This window comes from Symphalangus syndactylus, chromosome 10 (assembly GCF_028878055.3).
Source record: "Symphalangus syndactylus isolate Jambi chromosome 10, NHGRI_mSymSyn1-v2.1_pri, whole genome shotgun sequence".
NCBI lineage: Eukaryota > Metazoa > Chordata > Mammalia > Primates > Hylobatidae > Symphalangus > Symphalangus syndactylus.
Window position 1 is genome coordinate 102656589 of NC_072432.2, and position 22444 is coordinate 102679032.

Consider the following 22444-nt stretch of genomic DNA (forward strand, 5'->3'; position numbering starts at 1 on the left):
CAAAGCACCTCCCAGGGTAAACACCTTAACTGTGGTCTCCAAAAGTAGATTCATGAGAAGGGATAACAGAATAACCCCTCAGACCTAGTCTAGATTAGTTACAGTTTGCTGGCAATCTCAAGGGAGATGACTCTGATTCAAAGATCTCTATGTAATTCTTAGTTCTTATGAAGGAGGTAGACTGCAAGATATGGTATAATAGAGCTTCTGAAGTGATCAGTTTACACAGGTAATTTTATTCAATTTCTGAAGATGATCATATTGGGAAGCCTGGTTTCAGGGGCTCAAGCCTGGCTAAAATAGTGGAATCTCTTAGGGTATCTAAGAGAATTTAGAAAAATTACCTTTATTATTTTTTTCTTCTTACAAAAGGATAAGGTTGGTTGTAACGAAAAATTTAAATACTACAGAAATATAACATAGAAACAAAAGTCCCTATACAAAGTGACAATTATAAATATCAACTGAGCACCAACTGAGTGCCAGCTACCAGGGATAAAGCAGGGAATGTAACAGATAAAATTCCCTGTTCTCATAGAGGTTTCATTCTAGTGGTAGGAGTCATCGGAGAAAAAGAAACAGTAATTGAAATAATATATCGGGGGTGGTAAATGTTAGGGGAAAAAAGACAGTAGAGGGGGAAAGGGAATACCAAAGATTGCATGTGTGCATGCAATTTTTAGGGCAAAAAGGCCTCAGTGAAGTGATATTTTTAAAAAGACAGATGTGGCGATGGAGTGAGTCATGCAGGTATGGGGAGGGGGTGTTGTAGGAAGAGGGAATAGCAAATTGGATTATGTCTGGTATATTTAGAAAGAGGAGGGCTAGAGGAGGAACTGGAAACAATAATAACAGCTCTTTCAAAGAGCCCTGGAGTGAAGAAGAGCAGACAAATGAGTGTTAACTCAAATGGTATGTTGGAGCACTAGGGGTCTGTTTTGTTTTAAAGCTGGGAGAATTGCAGCATGTTTATCTGCTGAAGGAGTGATTGAGCAGAGGAGAAAAACTGATGACTGCAGGGGAGAAATGGGTCAGTCTCTGCAGGAGTGTTTGTGAGTTGATGGGAGGGGATGGTATCTATTAATAAAGCCCCAGTGTAGGCCTGGCCTTAGATAGGAGTTTGGGGATGGGCGCGGTTGCTCACGCCTGTAATCCCAGCACTCTGGGAGGCCGCGGTGGGCGGATCACGAGGTCAGGAGTTCAAGACCAGCCTGACCAACATGGTGAAACTCTGTCTCTACTAAAAATACAAAAATTAGCTGAGCGTGGTGGCATGCGCCTGTAGTCCCAGCTGCTCAGGAGGCTAAGGCAGGAGAATCGCAGGAGGCAGAGGTTGCAGTGAGCCGAGATCACACCACTGCACTCCAGCCTGGGTGACAGAGTGCAACTCCACCTCAAAAAAAAAAAAAAAAAAAAAAGATAGGAGCTTGGATGGTTAATGTATAGAAATAATAGAAATAGAAGGAAAGAGAGAAGATATTTAGTACTGATATGGGTAGGAGATGGATAAAGGTCTCTTCTGATTGCTTTAGTTTTCTCAGTAAAACAGGAAACAAGATTATTAGCTGAGGGTGAGGACGGGAAAGATGCTGGAGGTTAGAGGACAGGGAAGAAGGCATCTGCAGAGTGGAAAGTGAATGGACTAGGGAAACACAGCAGGACTGCCACACAGTACTAAAGATCCACTGGAGGTTGGTGGTCATGAATTTAAAGCAAGACCACTCAGCATGGTTGTGTGATCTTCTGTAGCCAAGTTCAGCTGCACAAATAAAAGCTCAGCGTAGACAGAGAACACGATTTAATCTGAGCTGGAGCTGTTCCAGGTGGGTACCATGAAATGAGGGGATGACAAGGAACCTGAGAGTATATCCAAGGGAATGATTTTAGTGACGAATTATGGCAGTGGTTCTCAAGCATAATCATGCATCAGAATCACCCGGAGGGCTTGTTAAACCAAAAAGTGGTAAGCCCTACCCCCAGAGTTTCTGATTTACTAGGTCTGGGTCGGGGTATGAGAATATGCATTTCTATCAAGTGCCCAGGTAATGCTAACACTATTAGTTGGGAACTATACTCTTAAAACCACTGACATAAACATAAGGCCAGAAAATGAACGAAGAAGGGCAGAGAACAGACTCATTAGAGGAGACCAAGGAATTGAGAAGCTCCTGTATTGGATACCTTATCTATCAAACACTCGAACAGTGGCAAGAGTAATATTGAAAAGTGTGTCATAAAGCCAGGAGAGAAAACCTTCAAGAAATAAGTGACTTGGGTTGGTAGATGACTACAATCAGAAAAGGTAGTGGATAGCAGAGTCTAATGATATTAGTTCAAAGTTGGGGCAAGGCTGGTTTCAGGGAGGTGGCCAGGAGAATAGTCTAGAGCAGCAATGAACTGCAAGAACCCTTACTGCCTCCTCCAGGCCCAGTGGGATAGGGGGTGGGAATGAGAAAGAATAGAGCTACCATTTCACTGGCTACAGTATCCTTAGGAGGAGACAAGTTTAAGTTATAATAGGAAGGGAAATGTTTAGAGAAGAGATATGACATAGGAAACTTTGCTGGTGAACGATCATGAATTCAGCGTGCAAGAGGACATGGTGAAACGATTTCAGGAGTTGGGAGGGTTGGAAGTGGACTTAGGAGATATATAAGAGCAGAGTGAGGAGGAAAGTGGGGTGGGGGATGGGGAGTGATCTGGATTCCTGGACTTCTGGTGATGACTAATGTAAACAGGGATGAAGGGCATATTAGACAGATTAGTTCCGATGACCTTAAGTCAGAGAGTGGTGGTGAGGCTGTGAGGGTTGGACAGGCCTATGGGCTTAATGCAGCAAGCTGAGTTCTGGGAGCTCCTCTTCACTCCTGCCAAGGGTGAAGTGGAGGCTGGGAGAGGGCATACTTATCTGCAACACCTGGATATGAGATTCACTTTCTACTTCTGGAGGAACATGAATAATATTGAGCATATGTACCCCAAACTTTCTGTGTGCATAAAAATATATTAATAACAAAAAGGGATCATAATGGTACGTCTTGCAATTTACATTTTTAACTTTATCTGGACCTTTCTACATCAGTACATATGTACCTACCAGGCTTTTGTGAACATAGGTGGGGACATATTTGAGATACCTGATGTTAATCAGAAAGAATGCAGGTATTAATGCAAAGGTACCTGACATCAGAAGCCACCAAAGGTGGAGGGGGATATTCAGGTTGGGTTCATTCCACAAATTCCTATTTGCCACCAGGCAGATCTGTTTACTTTTATTAATCTGCTTGGTGGTAACTGAGAGGAGAGAATAGTTTCCTATTGTATTGCTAAGTGTCTTGATTTCTACTTAAGCATTCCCAGCACTGAATCCAGGCACCATGGGCACCTATAAAGCTAGGGAAGAAACATTTTCCCTTAGTGACATGACTGGCTAATGTTAATGAAGGCATGGATATAAACCTAGAAAGTAAAGAGAGAAAAGTGTTTATTAATGCTCCAGAAGGAACGTTTAACAAAGTTCCTAAAATGTGCTTTGCTAAAATGTTAAATTTATTTTCCTAATTATTCTGCATTCAAATATGCATACAAAACTATAAACTATACTATCTAAACACTGAGGAAACCTAAATGTTAGATCATTAACCTAGGAAGGTCCTTTATTTCCTCTGGAATGAAATCTCAAATACAAATTCCTGCTCAGCGTTAGAAGAAAGCAAAGTGAGTTCTAGTAACAACAGAAATCATGCTCACCTGCAAAGATTTCTCTCTCGGGCATCCAAAAATGAATAAAAAACAAACAATTGTACTAAAATTAAATGGCCAGAAATATCCTTTTCCAACCCAAATCCATGGGGAGGAAGATGGCAAGTTCTAACAATGGGCAAAAGGACAATGAATATATAGGTATTCCTTAAAGAGAAAATAAATTGTTACAAAATTTTCAAAATTTAAACAAAGAGCTCGTATATAGTGTAGTGTAAGAAAGCCTGTGGGAACAATGGTGATCGAGAAAGCACCCTCTCCTTGAAATGGCTACAGCATATTATCAAGGGGTTTCTGCCCCGCAATAAAGTAAAACAATCTACACTCTCATGATATCTTCCCCTCTTGCCAGGAAAGGTGACCGGACCCTTCCTAGGGTGCTGTCGTTTTTTAGGTGTTAAAGGCTAGAGGAATTAAAAGACTTAGAGGTCTAGGTAAGATACTTGAGTCTTGCTGAGGCACTACCCTGAAGTCTGAGAAGGGCACCCTGATGTCAGGTCCTCTTGTACCCATCCTTGAGAAGCAAAAAACAGGGAAAGCGATGGCCCTCAGGCAAGGAAGCAGTTTTCATTTGAGAAGGCGACAAAGCAGGAAAGTGAAAATCCCCTCACTTGGTTATTCATCCACTTATTCATTTATTCATTCAACAAATAGCTATTTAATGCTAAATAAAGGCCAACAGAGGCTAGTAGCCCAGATGTGGAAACTTAAGAGAGATTCACACATCTCCTTCCATATTCTTATTTTACTATTTCATTTTTACCTTGGGTACATTTGAGAGCTTGAGATAACATTTTTGGAGGCTGAATGGAAAAAGAGAAGATCAGATGTGAATTAGGTTGTCAGGTAGACTGCCTGCTTAAATTCTGACTTCAAACTCCAGAAAACCGATGGGAAAAGGTTACCACCTGAAGGACTGGTATTCTACTAACTTGGACTTCATAATAATATAAGCAGAGCAGTCTGAAATTTCCCTTTATATTCTCTAGGAAGGAAAGTTCTGTTAGAACAATTTTTGTTGCCCTTGATCATCAAGATAAAACTATCACAGAGCTTAGGTTTGAGAGAAATAATGGATTCATGATATATCTATTTAGTCTCTTGCTGAATTCCCCTGGGACAAAAGGTATTTGGAGAAGATTTGAAGCAAACTGTAAAATGTTAAGATTTGACAAAGCTAAGCGGTGGGTGATAACAGCGCTTTTATATCATTCACCATACTTTTCCATTTGCTTAAAATGGGTTGACAAACTTCAGTCCATGGACCAAATCTGGCCCATTGCCTGTTTTTCTAAGTCTTGGAGCTAAGAATGGTTTACATTTTTAAAGCATTGGGTTGTTTGTTTGTTGGTTTGTCTTGTAAAGGGCAAATAAGACTACATGACAGAGACTCTGACCCATAAAGCCTAAAATATTTACTATCTTGCTCTTCACAGAAATGTTTGCCAATTCCTCACTTAAATTTTTTCATAAGAAAAAAAGATTTAAAAAAGACAAGTAGGAAGGCAACTGAGTCAAGGAAGAATGGCTTGTCTTCTTGCATCTTCCTGAATTAAACATTTTATATTACCTGTCTCTTTGAATTAGCTTTTCATTAATTACTTTTCCAACTTTTATCAAGAAGAAATCTCATCAAATTTTATTATATTCTGTGATATTGAAACTTATTTAAAAGAATGGCAGGAGATAATCTTTTAATAAGATTTTGATTTCAGTCCATTACTTGTCAAAAAACTGGGAAGCACATTTACAGCCCAGTGTGGCATTTTAAGGTAGCTGTACCTAGACTGGGGGTCATGGGGAACCCACTCATGAGGTGTTAGCCAGGGACACAGGACAGGTGATGCTCAGACATTTTCTACTTTATGCAGTCCATCTCTTTTTAGAGAATTTGTCTCCTTTTTGTCACAGAAGATAATGGGGGAAGAGGGTTGAGTAAAATTCAAAACACCGTATCACAGTGAGAGTTTCTGGTTATAATGGTTTTAAGACATTGAAATAGGTCATCAGAGAAAGCAGATGTTTCTTCAATGGGCAGATGGGTTATTGTGAGGGAAAACAGTGAGATAATACCTTTAAATGTCTTAGTATGCCTTAGTTCACGATAACTGGTCGCTCTTATGACATTATCATCATTTTGAAGTTGCCATGTAGGTATTTTCTTTCCTTTATAATAAACTACTACGCACATCAGTATTGCCTGTGTATTGCAATGTGTCATGTGGGAAAAAAACCATGTGAAGGGATTTTTCTCACTTTTGTGATTAATTCCAAGTTTCTCCCCTAGTGTTGACCCAAAACTAAAGATATTACCACCTGTGAACCAACAAATGAGGAGATTTACATAAAGTAATTTCACAGAAATGCTCAGGGAACATCTGCAATATTTAGACCCAAATAATCACTCAGTAACCTTATTAAGTATGTATTGTTTTAAACTTTAGTGTTGCTAGTAACTAAAAAAGTCCACAGAAGAATAGCAGCCACAAAACATACAGATTGAGTATCCCTTATTCAAAATGCTCAGCACTAGAAGTGTTTCAGATTTAGAATTTTTTTGGATTCTGGAATATCTGCATACACATAATGAGATACCTTGGGGATGGGGCCCAAGTCTAAACATAAAATTTATTTGTTTCATATATACACACAGCTTGAAGATAATTTTACACAGTATTTTAAAGAATTTTGTATGTGAAACAAGGTTTTGATAGCGTTTTGACTGTGACCCGTCACAAGGTCAGGTGCAGAATTTTCCACTTGTGGCATCATGTTGTTGCCCAAAAAGTTACAAATTTAGGAGCACTTTGGATTTTGGATGCTCAACATGTACCAGGGAAAGAAAGATTCATCTGATGACAATATGCATTTGTTCCCCTGCTGAAATGAAAGTTGTAATGAGAAGCCTAATATGTAACTTGTATTTTAATTTGGCCACATAAATGGCATCTCAAATATCCAATTAGTTTTTAAAAAAATTACTATGTAATATTTAAGAATATAAAAAAGCATAAAGAATAACATGACAAAATACTTATGGATCTACTACCCAGATTATGAAGTAAAATATGACTAATATTATTCAGGCCCCCTGTACACCCTTCCTCAGTTGCATTTCCCTTCCTCCAGGATTAACCATTAACACTGGATTTTGTGTATCCATGTATTTCTTCATACTTTTTGTAAAACTGTCACAGTTTGAGATATGTATCTCAAAATGATTCATATCCTTATTTTACAACTTGCTTTTGTCGATTTGGCTTTATGTCTGAATTCATACATGTTGATACATATAGCTCATTCATGTGGTAGGGGCAGTGCTTAAATATTCCATGTGCTTTGCTATGTTTCTCAGATTTTAGGTTGGGAATCACTGGACTGTGAACAAAAATGAAGTGTGTCCAAGTTTGGGACAAGGCAGTTAAAAGCATCACCCCTTTGTTCCCTTCCTTCAGTGAACTCAAAAGCCACATATTCCAGATGGGTCAATGGGCAGCAGTAAGAACATGGAGCCTCCATCAGACTGGGTCCTTGAGTGAAGTAGAGCAGAGCCTCTTGCTAACCCATGTTGGACTTATAAAATGAACAAGGAATAATCTTGTTGCGCTACGACACACATATGTAAATAAAATGGGAAGACAACTACCTTTCTGGGAGTATTCAAAAGCAGTGCTTTCAGTAGGGGGATGGATTAAAAACTTTTGAAAATACTTCTGTGATTCTAGATTGATATTTATTTTCAGTTGCCTGGAGAATCAAATCTTACCCTTTAGTCTTTATCTTCTTTGAAGGCCTACTGTTATGACAATACTTTCAGAATGGTGTTCACATGCTCATGAACTGTTTCAGACATTGTCAGTTTTGTCTCTACAAGTGGATTTTAAACTCTTTAAGAATCATGTCTTCTCTCCTTTTGTACTCTACACTAACCTTACACAGGTCTACACAGGCATGCAGTAACAACTGGTCTCTTGGTTGGCTGGGGAGGGTGACGACATATTAAATGCCTACTTTGTGTTAAGGAACCTTGTTTATGTTTCACACGAGTTATTTTGATCCTTATTATTTCCACCATAAAGATGAGGATATTAAAGGTAAGTAATTTTTCTTTGGTCACAGAGCTGGGAAGAAGATGAAGGGTATGGGGAAGGCAGTAGAAACCAGTCTGAGTCTAAAGTCTTTGCTTTTTTTTTTTCCTCTATCTTATATAATCTTTGCTTTTTACTGACTCTGAGCTGAGTGAGATCATTCCTAGTGTAGGGCAGAGCTTTAGTAGAACAAAAAATGGCTAACAAAAAAGTTTTTCTTTATAAAATTTTCAAACACTAAACATTTTTTAAAGAGTTCCTAGGACTCAAAATTGTTGGGTCTTACCTTGATCACCTCTGGAGTCTGCTGAATCAAAACTGCTGAAGTAGTATCTTTGGCTTTATCACCAACAGAACTTCTACAGATTGATAAATTGGCCCGGGAGGAAGTTGTCAAGGTTTCCTGTAGAATTTGCATCATTTCCCTTTCTTGTGATAGGCTCCCTCTGCTTGATTTGCATTCAACTAGTTCTTGAGCAAAGTCTTCAATGCTTTCCAGGATTCGCAGTAAGAGGGCTCGATCCTCTTCCTCTATTTTGTGTCCATTGGTTTCAATAATCCTTGTTAAACAGGAAGGTGAGACTTTTTCTACGGGTGAAGAGACTTTAGATTTAGGCTCAAGATCTACAAGGGTCTGACCAGTCAACTGACTGTGACTATTTAAAGAATTAGAGTTTTTACCCTTTGCAAGTGGCTCTCTTAGAGAGGTCTCCATCTTCTGTGAAAAAGATTCCAAATCCATTAACAATTTATCTATCTCTTCTTGGCTACTGGAATTCGTAAAATCTCTCTGGTCTCCCTCTTCAAATTTAGAAACTTTTGATTTACAGTCTTCCTTAGGTAGATGAACAAATGATTTCTCAAATACTTTACCAATTTCATTTTGCATTGGGGCGGGGCATTTTTTAAGATGAGTAGCATGTTCTGGAAATTCTGATCTGTGTTCATTTATCTTTAATAACTCATTACTAGGTCCATTCTCTGTCTTTTGTCCTTTATCTAATGCTTTCTTTCCATCTGACTCTTCTTCAATATAAAGAGTTTCCATTAAGTCATCAGAAGAAACATTTTCTAAAGGGTTCATGGTTAATGACTGTGATTGGACCTGGATAGCTTTTAGAATTCTAGGATCATTTACCTCTAAGTTATATAAGGAATTTGTGGAGTTGTTTGGAATGGATTGTACAGTGTCCATCTTCCTAGAATTAGGCTTGTCATCTTGCAATTCAATAGTTTGAAATTGTCCAGAGTCAGAAGCTGAGAGCTGGACAACATCTTCATATTTAGGGGGTTGTTCAGTGCCAAACACTGGGGAGAAGGGAGTCAGTTGTAAGCTAGGCATATTACTGATCAGTTCTGTTAAATCTAGAGCCTCATTATTCCCAGACTGCATGAATTCAAATGGTAACTTTTTCAGATAGGATGCTAACCTGGTCATTACGTTCATATAGACAGTTTCAGAGCTAGAAACTGTATCATTACCACTTCCTTCATTGATGCTACTCCCTGATTTTTTCTTTATGCATTGTTTTATGATGTCTGTGCATTTTTTTAAATCCTCAGAGCATTTCAATAAGATGTCCAAGCACATCTTTATGTCTGTCCCAGAAGAAAAATTATCTATTTTATGTTTTTCCAAAATCTGAGTAACCAAGTCTTCTTCAGAAAAGTTTTGAAGAAACATGGAAGTCAGGTTCGTATCAAGTGAGTTTCTATGAGACAAAGGTTTTTCCTCAACTGAGGAACTCCGCAGTAAACCAAAGGATGGGGCATTCCCATCATTGTTGTAATGGCCACAAAGCAAGTCCAAATCAACTGACCTCCTATTAAATGAGTCAGACTTAACTTTCCTTCCCTTTCTGTAAGCTCCATGGTTAGAGTTTTTGAGTTTTTCAAGGGAAAATTCTTTTATTTTCCCACTGGCAAAACTGATTGCTTCTCCTGCAATGTCCTTTAAGTTGCAGGTATTCTGAAATGTAGATCCTCTCCTGACCCTGGGTATGCCTGTGAAGGCCTGTTGGGGATAGTCTCCTTCAGCCGAAGAAAGCCCATTTTCATGGGGTAGAAACATAGAGTTCAGATCTGCATCTTTGAACTGAGACACAGGGATGTGCAAGAGGTCTGCACAAACACTATGGTGTACCACAATGCAGTCAACTCCATGTGTGAAGGTGTGGCAGGTTCCAGTGCAATAATGTATAGCTTGTTCAAAACGCCGGTCTATCACCACGCTGCTGTAATGGTTCACAGTACTAACCACAAGTCTGTAAGTTGCTGCCATAATATCAAATCCACTTACTGGTGGGACTTGGAACTTTCTAGAACTTGTTTCATGAAAATTCTCCTACATGACAGTTAGCTTAAAATATATTTAATAACAATGTTCAGTGGTTTCTTCCAAATATAATGGCTTTTCCCATGAAGGGAAACCATTTATATTTGAGATTTGGTAACTATCAGGATACAGTAGCTGCTGCACATGTGTGCTCGTACTGGCGAATTTAATAATTTAGTAATTGTGCTTTTTAATTTTTAGTAATATTATGATACTGCAGAATTATTCTGATGAAAGAATATCCTCTTTTAGTTCTTCAACAGTTCTATAACATGGAAATTTGCTGTCATAAATTTACTATCATAAAGCTTAGTTGGTAGTAGAGAAGTATTGTGATAACTGAGTCCTCCAAAGGTTTAAATGATCCATTTTTCTGTGAATGACAGAGAAACCTGTAATAAAAAAGAAAATAATTAAAAGGAAATTTTTTTTAAATGCTGGAACTTTTAATTTACTCTTTCTTTGCATCCCATATGCATATGCAGTTAACCATCAAGCTTTATTATCTGCAATATCCCTTACAGCTGATATTCAACTCATGCCTTTGTTTCATCACACCTTTTTTTTTTTTTTTTTTTTTTGAGGCAGAGTCTCACTGTCGCCCAGGCTGGAGTGCTTTGGCGCGATCTCGGCTCACTGCAGGCTCCAACCCCGGGGTTCATGCCATTCTCCTGCCTCAGCCTCCGGAGTAGCTGGGACTACAGGCGCCCGCCACCTCTCCCGGCTAATTTTTTGTATTTTTAGTAGAGACGGGGTTTCACTCTGTTAGCCAGGATGGTCTCAATCTCCTGACCTCATGATCCGCCCGCCTCAGCCTCCCAAAGTGCTGGGATTACAGGCGTGAGCCACCGCGCCCAGCCATCACACCTTATACTCCTTATTGCCTAGAGTAATATTACCTCAACTCTGCCTTGTCACATCTGCCTCTGAGATGAATTTCTTACTGCATGCTCCTTGCCACCTTATATGATATTAAGAAGCTTAGATTTACACAGCATTTTCATCCCTCACAGCTTAAGAATTCATACTTCTGATCTCCTCATGGATCACAGCAAGTCTACCTCTTTTGACTCACTTTTAAGTCCCTCAACACCTGTTCCTATCTATCTATAATCATATTTTCTACTGTGTCCCCACACCAACCTTTTGCTTCCATCAACCTAGTCTTCTCAAAGACTACCAATACCTAGTACCTGTTCTTGAGTCTCAAACTTCCTCTACTCTTAGAAATTATTCTCCCATCATCTTCTTTTTGCCTACTGAGAGAAAAAACAAGTTTCATTACTGATCTTGATCCCATCTCCCAGACTCTGCCCCATGTGGATATCTCTCTCTCTGCATCAAGTGGACAGAATTTACTTAATCATTCTCTTTTTAAGAAACAGCTTTTAAAATATACTGTAGTTGCTTTCCAAGAAGGTTCTGTCAATGTATTTATTCAGTTAACAAATACTGACTACCTACTGTGTGTACCAGGTTCTTTGTATACACTAGGGATAGAGCAGGAAATAAAACAAGGGGAAAAAACCTAATATACAAGTTAAACATATAAACTTATCATATGGTGGCATGTGTTGAGGAGAAAAATGATGCAGGGCAAGGGTTTAGAAATGCTGGGAGGGTGCTGTTTTATGAAGGATTGTCAGAGAAGACCTCACTGACATCTGAAAAGCAGAGACCTGAAAGACTAGAGGAAGCAGGCCAAGGAGGTATTATGAGGTAAATCCTCCAGGGCAGAATAACCGCAAGTACAAAGGCCCTAGAGTGGGGCATGCGTGATTCACTAAAAGAATGGCAAAGAGACCAAAGTGGGTGGAGCAGAGAAAGCAAGGGGACAATGTGGGAGATGACATGGCCTGTAGTCCCAGCTACTTGGGAGGCTGAGGCAGGAGAATTTCTTGAACCCGGGAGGCAGAGGTTGCAGTGAGCCGAGATCACGCCACTGCACTCCAGCCTGGGTGACAGAGCGAGACTCCATCTCAGAAAAAAAAAAAAAAATTAAAAATAAGTAAATAAATAAAAATCTGATGAACTCTTCATGAGTCATCTTGCTGAGAAAGAAAAAGGGGATGGGACAAGACTTAAAAGAACGAATCACAAATTTAGGTCTTTTGAATATGTTTTGAAAGGACATCAACAGCAGAAAACCAAACCTTAAGGGGTGGCACCAACTATCAATGAGAAATTTACAGTCTAGAATCATTTGAGTTAAAAAAGAAATGCCAAAGAATCAAAGATTACTTTCCCTGCTATTTGTTTCAGACCCATGGGTGTCAAATTCTGCCTTTTTATTCAGAGCATAATTCAATTGATGCCCAGTTAACTAGATGGAATCTTAGACATGGAGTCTAATCCACTATTTTCAATCAGAGATCCAACCTAACTCAGAAGCACCATGCTATCCTGCGTCTAAGAGAAAGCTAGACTCCATGGTTTTGAATCCCAATACTGCCAGTGCGGCCTAATATAAGGTGGTTAACCTTGTCAGTCTGTTTCAACGGCAAAATGGAGAGAACAATAATACCCATCTCATGAAGATTAAGTTAACACATGTCAGATGCTTACAACAATACCTAAGACTCAGGAAATGCACAATAAATGTTATTGCTGTTATTGCTCTAATTCCCTTATCAAACATTTCCTACTCTGTGCCAGACCCTGGGAGAATGATGCCAAATGACATATAGTGTTGTCTTCAGAGTGCTCAATGTTTAATGAGGGCAGAGACAGAAGCAAGCAAGCACAGCAGCTATCAGGAGTGAGGCCAAGTTTCTCCCATTTTGCTCCCACAATTAATAAATGTTCTCTTCAGAAAAGTTGGACAATATTCACAAGCACAAATAAACACTGTTGATATTCTTATGGATATACTTTAACTTTCTCTTTTGAAAATTTATAAATGTACGTATTTTTTACAAAATCTGGACCATACTATAACTTAGTTTGACAATATCTCATAAATGTACTTCCAGGTCAAAATAGACATAGATCATTTTAATGAATAACATTCTATCATATAAATAAATTTTGCCATTTGTTATTGCTGAACATTTAGGTTATTTACTATTTGTTTTCAAATAAGCAGTGATAAACATTCTTTTACATATATTTTACATAGCTCTTCAGTTATTTGCTTATAATATATTCCACATAGTAAAATGTTGAGTCAAAAGATGTGTGTGTGTGTGTGTGTGTGTGTGTGTGTGTACATATGCTTTTTCAAAAAAGGTCATTAGATACATAAGGCCAATCTAGAAGAGGGCCTGTTTCTCCATGTTTTCTTGGACTGATTCCTCTCTTTAAATTTTTGGTAATTTGATTGATGAAAAAAAATGGAAGTACATTGTTTTAATCTTCATTTCCTTGACTGCTGGTAAGTCTGAATATCTTCTCATTTACCTATTAGACATTTTGTCATTGTTTACTTGTGAAGCCTTTCTTCATGTCCTTTGTCTGTTTTGAGACGGAGCATCTGAATCAGACTGAGGAGTCAGGAAAAGCTTCCTGAAATATAGCGGTGTAGGTACATAATTTTGAAGGATCAATGAGAGCTACTTAGACAAAAAGGAAGGGAAGAATACTCCAGATAGAGGGAAACACATATGTGAAGGCAGAGAGGCAGAACACTGCACAGTGAGTCCCGAAGTACAAGTAGTTCCAGCTAGTTTCACTGGGGGGCGTATAGAGACAAGTAAGAGGGTAGGAAAAGAGAGCAGCAGCAGCAGCAAAAGCCAACCACAGTTGGCCTTTGTATGCTAAACTAAGGAGTCTGAACTTTATTCTGAAAGCTATGAGAAAAACAAAGACTTTTAGGCTAGAGAGTAACATGATGAAATTTGTTATAGAAAGATCACTGTAGCACCTGAGTGGAGGATAGATAGGAACCAGACTGAAGACCCAGAAATCGATTAGGAGGTTATGATAATAATCTACGCAAGAAGTGATGAGAATCTAAACTAAGTAGGTGACAGTAATAACAAAGAGGAGGGCACTGATTAGCCCAGGAGGAAGAATCCATAGAACAGCAGGAGGGGAAAGTGACAGGGAGGAATCTTGGGTTTCTGGCTTAAGTACTGGGAGACTTGTCTTGCTAATCCCAAGACAGACTTTTTGTTTTTGTTTTATGGGGGGTGGCCACAGGACAGATAAAGTTATTTTCTGAATGTGTTGTTTGAGGAGGTACCTGTGGAATACCTAAGTGGTGATGACTGAATGAAATGTGAACATAAAAAGCTGGAGGTCAGCAGAAAGATCTGGGTTGGAGACGCAGCTCTGAGAAGTTACTCAGGGTGAGTGCATAAAGTGAGAGGAGCTCTGGAATGAGGAAAAGTTGAGGATCAATGACATTTCTGGGTTGAAAAGAGCAACAGAATTCTTAGAGGGAGTCTAAGAAGAAAGAGAAAAAGATAACAAGAAAACCAGGAGAAAGCAGTTTTATGGAGGCTGAAGATGGGACTTTCCAAATGGAGGTCACTAGCACTGGATGTTACTAAGAGGTCCAGGAAAAACAAAAAACTGGATTTGCCAATATGAAGGTTGCTGGTATTCTTATCACATGCAATTTCAGGGACTTGGTGTCAAAAAAAGTGGTGTAGGTAGACTAGATTAGTTTTTTTGCTAAGAAAAGGAGGGCTATAAAACGGCAGCTAGAAGAGAATGGAGATATGAATTTTTTCTTAAAGGATAGAAGATATTTGAGCTTGTGTACATGTTGAAGGGAAAGATCCAGAAGAAGCTCTGAGGACCCAGGAACTAGTAGCCAAAGCCCTGGTGAGGGGATTAGTCTCAGAGGAAGGTGGATACCTTTCCTAGTAAGGCAGGGGGAAACCAGTTTATAAATGGAAGAAGAAAAATATAAGGAATTTTTTTTCCATGACAGCTTCAATTTTTCTCAGTGAAACTGAAAGCAAAATTATTGATTAAAGTTTAGGGGGCAGGAGAGGTATTAAGAAATTTGGGAAGATAGTGAAAATCTGAAACAGATGTTAATGAAAATAAGGAGGTGTCTGATTAGGAACAGGCAAAAGTAAGGATAGATCCTGAAACATTGAGCAGGACTGATGTAGAAGTAGAGATGGTACAAATGACTAGATTGATCCAGGGCTTCTCATGAAGGCCAGAATACAGAGAACAGAATACAAAAAGAAGTATGAGGTAATATGTTTATTGATTAAATAATGTTGATCAAGAAGGAGCAAAGGAGAGAAAAAGTTTCTTAGCAATTTACTAAAAATTGTCCACTAGGATGACATCTGTTTGTGCAATACTAACAAATATTTCTCTCTGCATATTAGTGGGCACTTCATTAAATCATTTGAGATGTAGAAGGTCTATTTTTTCATCAGGCTTCTTTTAAAAGTTGATAGAAATAAAAGTGCCTCTGCTAACTTTAAGCAAAAAAAATGTGAAGATAAGAAAACTTCAAAGTAGAAAAGAAAACCTTAAAAATTTTCACAAAAATGGCAGTTTAGAAGTCTGGTTATAAATACATTTTTACAAAGCAGCAGCCTTTAAATAATAGGAACAAAGAGAAAGTTTCTGGTGCCAGAATCACATTAATTATTGAGCTACAGTATTTTTCAATTCTAAAATACATTTTTTTGGACATTTTAACATCACTTAAATGGAAATACATCTTATGGTTGGTAGCATCTTAAAATCCCTATTGGCCAGGCAGAACTGTGACATGGTTGTCATTTATTGAACACATTCTAGTAAGGTCAAGAAAACACCATCGTAAAAAAACATGCAGAATGACTTGGCAGAAATCCCAAAGATCATAGCAGAACACTCTTTTAAGAAATGTGTCATCACCAAACACTCTGGATGGCAGAGAAAGAAAGTATAAACATAGGTGGCTCTAAATTGAAAAGTGATTTTAAAGAGTCTGAATCTGAATGGAAGAAATTCTAGAAATATTTTAGCCAATTATTTCCACTGTATTTTATTTATATATGCACAAGAGTGATACATAATTAAAAACATCCATCAGGCCAGGTGCAGTGGCTCATGCCTATAATCCTAGCACTTTGGGAGGCCAAGGTGGGCAGACTGCCTGAGGTCAGGAGTTCACAATCAGCCTGGCCAACATGGTGAGACCCCATCTCTACTAAAAATACAAAAATTAGCTGGGCATGGTGGTGCGTGCCTGTAATCCCAGCTAACTTGGGAGGCTGAAGCAGGAGAATTAATGGAACCCGGGAGGCAGAAGCTGCAGTGAGTCGAAGGCTGCAGTGAGCCGAGATCCCGCCATTGCACTCCAGTGTGGGCAACAGAGCCAGATTTCATCTCAAAAAAAAAAAAAAAAAAAAAAAAAAAAAATCTGTCAACATAAGTCTCATAGAACTCTTTCAATAAGTAAAAAAAGTTCTAGATCATAAGCATTCTATCATAATCAATAGTTTTTTCTTTCTTAATGGCACATAAAATAATAAGTTTTATAATCTTAGATAAAATATGAGAAAAATTTCAATCTAAACATCTGTTATAGTCTGCTTTATACCCCTAATACAACAGACTACTTGGGAAATCATAATTGTTCTGAATGTGTATATTTATGCACCTCAGGTCTGTGGCATGCTGCCAGCCCCACCCCCCAGGCTTTTGGTCTCTGCTGGTCCTTTCATCTCCACAAAGGGCCAGAGTCTGTTTTCCTAATTTCTGGGCAAGTGTTTCATATGCATCTTTAGAGTTCATTCAACAAATATTTATCAAGCACTTACTATTACCACCACTTTAAGCAGATTACGATTACTCTAACATGTACTTTCCAGTGCCTCTGGAAAGTTCCACAATAAATTGCTATATGGCAATTCTTAATGCAGAAGATCTGCTGTGAAACAAAGGTTTAGAAGCAGCAGATAAGAAAAGTTAGGATGGAGAGGAACTGGATTTTTGAAAGATAAGAGCCTTATCAGGTAAAAAACAGGTTGGACTGCGCCTTGTAAGCAAAAAGGAATTCTATGAAGGCACAAAGATAGAAAAAGGCTTGTGTGTTTGGAGAGGTATAAGGAGTCTGGTATTGGTAACGTTGAAAATGTGCAGTATGGGTTTCACAGTTTTAAGGTCTCCTCCAAATAATAAGAATGAGAAACAGGAATGCAAACTCCATCTTCAGAAACCTAGGAGACACCTGTAACTCCAGATGAAGACAGAAAAGAGAAGGAATGGTAAATGACTTAGCTTACTGATGACAAGCAAACCAATTCATACCCTGCACAACCCAAAGAAAGCCAAGGTTTGTTGGTAGTAGGTACCACAGAAAATGGAGTAGGGTAGAGGATTGAACATAGGGGGACTGTTTGAAAGTCTGTAAGAGAATAGTTAGGTCTCCCTACCCCCACTCCACAAACTCAGAAATCATCCCTTTTTCACCCTGATGAAGATAGAAAGTTGATGTGCTGGGAGGAAAAAACTGAAACAGAAAAGCACCAACATCAGGGGCATCAGACAAAGACGGTGGTAAAGGATTGAAAATAAAGGAGGCCGAGGTCACCAAAAACCAGACTTACTACCTCCAGCTCCTAGTCTCCACTGTGGATTAAAGAATCTTTTTCTGGAGAAATAGAAATCTCATCCAGCTACATGATCACCTTACAGTGAAGCCCACTAATTGACAAATGCTGCCCACAAACACAGAGCTTCCCTTCAGCTTTTTAGAGCTTCACTGTTATTTTGAAATCAACTTGATAATTTACATACAATAAAAAACATATTAAATGTGTAGTCCAGTGAGATTTGACAAGAACCATGTAACCACTGCCTTAAAAAAGACGGAACATTTTTATCACCACAAAATTATCCCTAGGCCCTTTCTCAATTTCCCTTACCCATAATATCCAACAACCACTGATCTGATTTCTATTACTGTAGGTAAGTCTCACCAGTTCTAGATCTTCATATTAGCATAATTACATATGTACTTTTCTCTCTGGCTTCTCTCATTTAGCACTTAGTTTTGAGATTTATCCATTTTACTGTATGTTATCAATTGTACATTCCTTTACACTGCTGAGTAGTAGTCCACTGTATGAATATACCAGAATTTGTTTTATCTATTCAAATGTTCTGATGCTATTCAACAAATAGATAAAACAAATTCTGGTATATTCATACAGCTGATGGACATTTGAGCTGTTTCTAGTTTGGGCTATTATGATTTAAAGCTATTATGACTAATCAAGTAAAAGTCTTTTTGTGGATATGTGTTCATTTCTTTTGGGTAATTAGCAATGGAATTACTGCGTCATGATAAATGTACATTTAACTTTATAAGAACCTGCAAAACTGTTTTCCAAAGTGGTTCTACCATTTTATACCCTTAGCAGCACTTGAGAGCTCTAGTAGCTCCACATCCTTTCTGATACTTGTGAATTTTAGCCATCTTAGTGAGTGTGAAGTGGTATCCCACTGTGGCTTTAATTTGCATTTCCCTGCTGACTAATGATGTTGAGTATTTTTTCATATGCTTATTAAAAATTCATATCTTCCTTTGTGAAGTGCCTATTCAGAATCTTTTGGGTCATCTTTTATTACTGAATTCTAAGAGTTCATTATATATATATTTTAAATACAGATATTATCTCCTAGTCTGTGGCTTCTCTTTCCATTTTCTTAGCAGTGGCTTTTGAAGAGTAGGCAGTTTTAATCCTGTAAATTAATTTCATCAATCCAATTAATCATTTTTTCTTTTATAGTTAATACATTTATATATACTACCTTAAGATCTTTGCCTATCCTAAGGTCATAAGGATTTTCAATGGTTTTATAGTTGAAAAGAATGAAACACTTCCCTCGCTTGATTCCTGGGACATATTTGGCTGGTTCTCCACCTGCCCTTTGAAAATTCACTGTCTCCTTCCTTGCATCTCTCCTTTTGTCCCCTATGTGCCAGTCTTCCTCAGAGTTTTGTCCTTTGCCTCGTTTCTCATCCTATGTATGCTCAAATCTTGTCCACTTTTGTGGCTTTAAAATCTTTATCTGGTGCTTCCTCTCAAATATTTATCTTTAACTCCGGTCTCTTCACTGCCAAGTATATTTAACTACATGGGGAATATTTTCTCCTGAATGTGTACTGAAATCCATGCCTGAAGCTGAATTCATCTCCCAGCAAACATTAGAGCTACATTTTTTGGGGTGTCTCTCCCTAATTTCATGGAGAAATTTGGGAAGTTAATATAATCTTAAACATTAATGCAATGATGGAAATTATAGAACGGTGTTACACATACTATGTTGCTATTTATTTGTTCCACTTCAGGAAACATCTGGAGCAGAGTATGAGGTAAAGAAATTCCACTGCTTAACTCAGCTGATGAGAGGGTTCAAGAAGAAATGATCAACATCAATCATAAAGAAAAGACAGAGTTAATTGAATGTCCATGCCACTTAGGTGAATCACTTGAAGACTAAGAGCAGAAAAAAACTGTAGAAAATTGTCTTGAAAACTTTTTATTTAACAGAGTACACAAGGTGTAATGATTCAGAAGTAATGAGTCATTTAGAAATAATAAAACTATTACTTTGCCTGGAAAATATAGGCAATCTTGGGTGGATGACTCAGTGTGGAAACTGCTTCCAACAGAACAGTTTAAAAGAATACCAAAAGTGTACAGTAAGGCCTATTTGTGGAATAAAAAGGAGACCTGGAATATTTTATTTGTTGTGTCCACTTCAAAAATAGTTGAGAAATTTAAAAAATAAAATAAATAAAATTAATATAGTTGAGAAAATAAAACATCTCTTATAGAAAAGATTTTCTGACGCTCAAAGAAACTGTATACATGGGTATGAAAGAACACTTAATGCTTTCGGTTTAGGGCTAATGTCTGAATGAGGCTAAGGGTGATATAAAAACATTCAGCAGTGGACCTGATTTGAACATATGGGAATTAGGAAGCGCTTACAAACTTACTTTTATTTTTACCGCAGTGGAGAAACAGGAAATGTGTGGCTGAAGGGAAAAAGCACCAGGTGGACAGTCAGAAGCTCCTGGTCTCAGCTTCTGCACTGACTACCTGGGTAACTTGGTCAAGTCACTTCCCTCACAGAGATTTCATCTTTTCTTCAGGAAAAACAGGATGAAAGATGGCTCTGGGGTCTAGGGAACACGAGAAAAGCAAAATTTGTTTTTTCTTGGTTTGAACTAAGAAAGGGCTACATTTTACCAGAGAACTATTTTGTATTATTTGATGTGGTAAGTATGATTAATAGGCTATTAATATTTAATGCATGTAATGTGCAAAGCTACTGATTTCTCTGAGAACTATCTCCAAAATGAATATTTGGGGTTAAACTTTTACCATTTTCTAATTTTAAAAAATTCTTTATTATATACTCCAAAATATCACCAATAGTTTTTGTCTCTGTCTAGCTATATTTTAAATTACTTTAGTTCACACAATTTCCTTTTCTAAGTATTTTTCTTATTTTGGAGGAGAACATAAAAATCAGGTAACATTCTATAGGTAAAAATCATTTAGACAATTTAGAAGAACACATGTATTTTACAACACAGTTTAATAAACATTTGAGTCCCACTACAGGCCAGGTACCCTTCAGCATAAAGAACTATGAACTCTATGGTTTTGCCTCAAGCAGCTCACAGTCTGAGTGGGCAGGAAAGTGGACACATAACCTTTAGGCAAAAGAAGACACACCAGAGAGGGGATCTGCCAAACCCAGTCCTGGAATAGAGTAGTGTAGTTGGCTGAAGGGAAAACGTCCTGTGAGAAGAGGGAGCAAAGCAGAAAGCAGCATGGGATGTGTGGGAGCTGGCAGGAACTTGGTATTATTGGAGTGTCAAGTTTGAAGATAGGCTTCCAGGAGCCAAAGCTGAAGGAGTGGGGCAAAGGCAACACAGCATCAGAAAGCCCCCGAGAGGTTACAAATTGTGGCTGTGGGAGGAGACAAGATCAAATGTGCACTGTGGACTATTACTCTTTGTAGCATTGTGGAGGGCAGACTTGAGGACACAAGATGTTGCTAGGTAGGCCAGGTAGAAGGCCTCAGAAGAGTCTAGAAGAGAATCCGTGAGGCTATAAATGAAGGCAGCTCAGGGGCTTAAGTTGACTAATCATGATCATAAAACTATGAGCGGGCTCTAACATAAGACTTTTATCTTTAAGTCCTGTCCCTTTCTAAATTCCTGTACAAGCACAAATTCTGGTTAAAGATAACAAGAAATCTGAAATTTATTTTTATTAAGTATGGATATATTTTTTAAAGGACTTTATTCATTAATTTATATTAAGTACTTCAAATGTTCAGGGCATTACAGAAAACAAACAAGGCTTGTTTGTAGGAATTTGTGAGGTAAAATAAATGAGACAAAAAAATAGGTCAATTCATTTAAGAGGTATTTATTGAGCTCCTCCTGGGTCCTGATGGAGATCATATTCTAGTGACAATTCCTTTTAGAACATCATTTTTACATCCTCCTTCCCTGATGTTCCCAAAATGAACAGAGAGAGGGAGAGTCTTCAGCGCCTAGTGGATTCTAAAGGATGGCCAAGAACCTATTGTAAAAGAAATAGAATCATGAGATCAGGGAAAAGCTGCTCATTTGGGATAAGAGAAGAATCCCAAAGAATGGTACGGATGGCAGTAAGCTGGGGTGGAGCCCGGACCTGCCTTCAAGGCAGTTTGGATTTGACAAACCAAAGTTACTGTTTTGTCTTTTTAAACAATAGTTTTAATCTTTATAAAAGTAATGACTGAAGAAATAAAACACACTGCAAACAAAAGTGAGAGTGATACCAGAGAAATTACAAAGAGGAAAGCAAAGATCACAGCTAGAGGTAGTATCAATGTGAACATTTTTGTAAATATCCTTTTGGGCTTTAAATATACATATACACATAAACAGTCATGGAGATTTTTGTGCATATAACTTTTTAAATAAAAGTAAGATTAAATTATAGTTTATTGCCTGTTTTTTTTTCCACTTAATATAGAGAAACTCCTTTCCCTGAAAATAAAAATCTATAGTATACAACTTATAGATATTGTATGGGCACAGTAAATTTACTCATTTAACTCTCTAGTAAGGTACGTTAGGCTGTATGGTAAGTAAGGTACAGAAAGGAAGCAAGCAACAAGCAAATGAGAAAACTGATTTCAGCTGTGGCAGCATGCTGACTATTTTAAAGGTAGAAAGAAGGTAAGACATATGGAAACTCAGGAGATTTTTTGTGTTCCAGACATAGATGAATAATGTCTGAATCTGGAATTCTTTGTGGATGAAGAATTTCCAAAAGGG

The 22444-nt window shown here is 38.0% G+C and overlaps 1 protein-coding gene and 1 long non-coding RNA gene across 3 annotated transcripts in view; one reads left to right on the plus strand and one right to left on the minus strand.

Moving 5' to 3' along the window:
• The window catches only part of PPP2R3A (protein phosphatase 2 regulatory subunit B''alpha), a 221423-nt gene that overhangs the window by 174907 nt on the left and 24072 nt on the right, over positions 1 to 22444 (minus strand). For both annotated transcript variants that reach the window (XM_055295334.2, XM_055295333.2), the window contains exon 2: positions 8137 to 10577. In XM_055295334.2, coding sequence (XP_055151309.1) covers positions 8137 to 10131 — 1995 coding nt within the window. In that variant the 5' untranslated portion in view covers positions 10132 to 10577. The remainder of the gene's footprint in view (positions 1 to 8136; positions 10578 to 22444) is intronic.
• On the plus strand, positions 59 to 19842 carry LOC129491273 (uncharacterized). The gene is made up of 2 exons (XR_008660495.2): positions 59 to 229; positions 19445 to 19842. It is a non-coding gene; the product is annotated as an uncharacterized lncRNA (long non-coding RNA).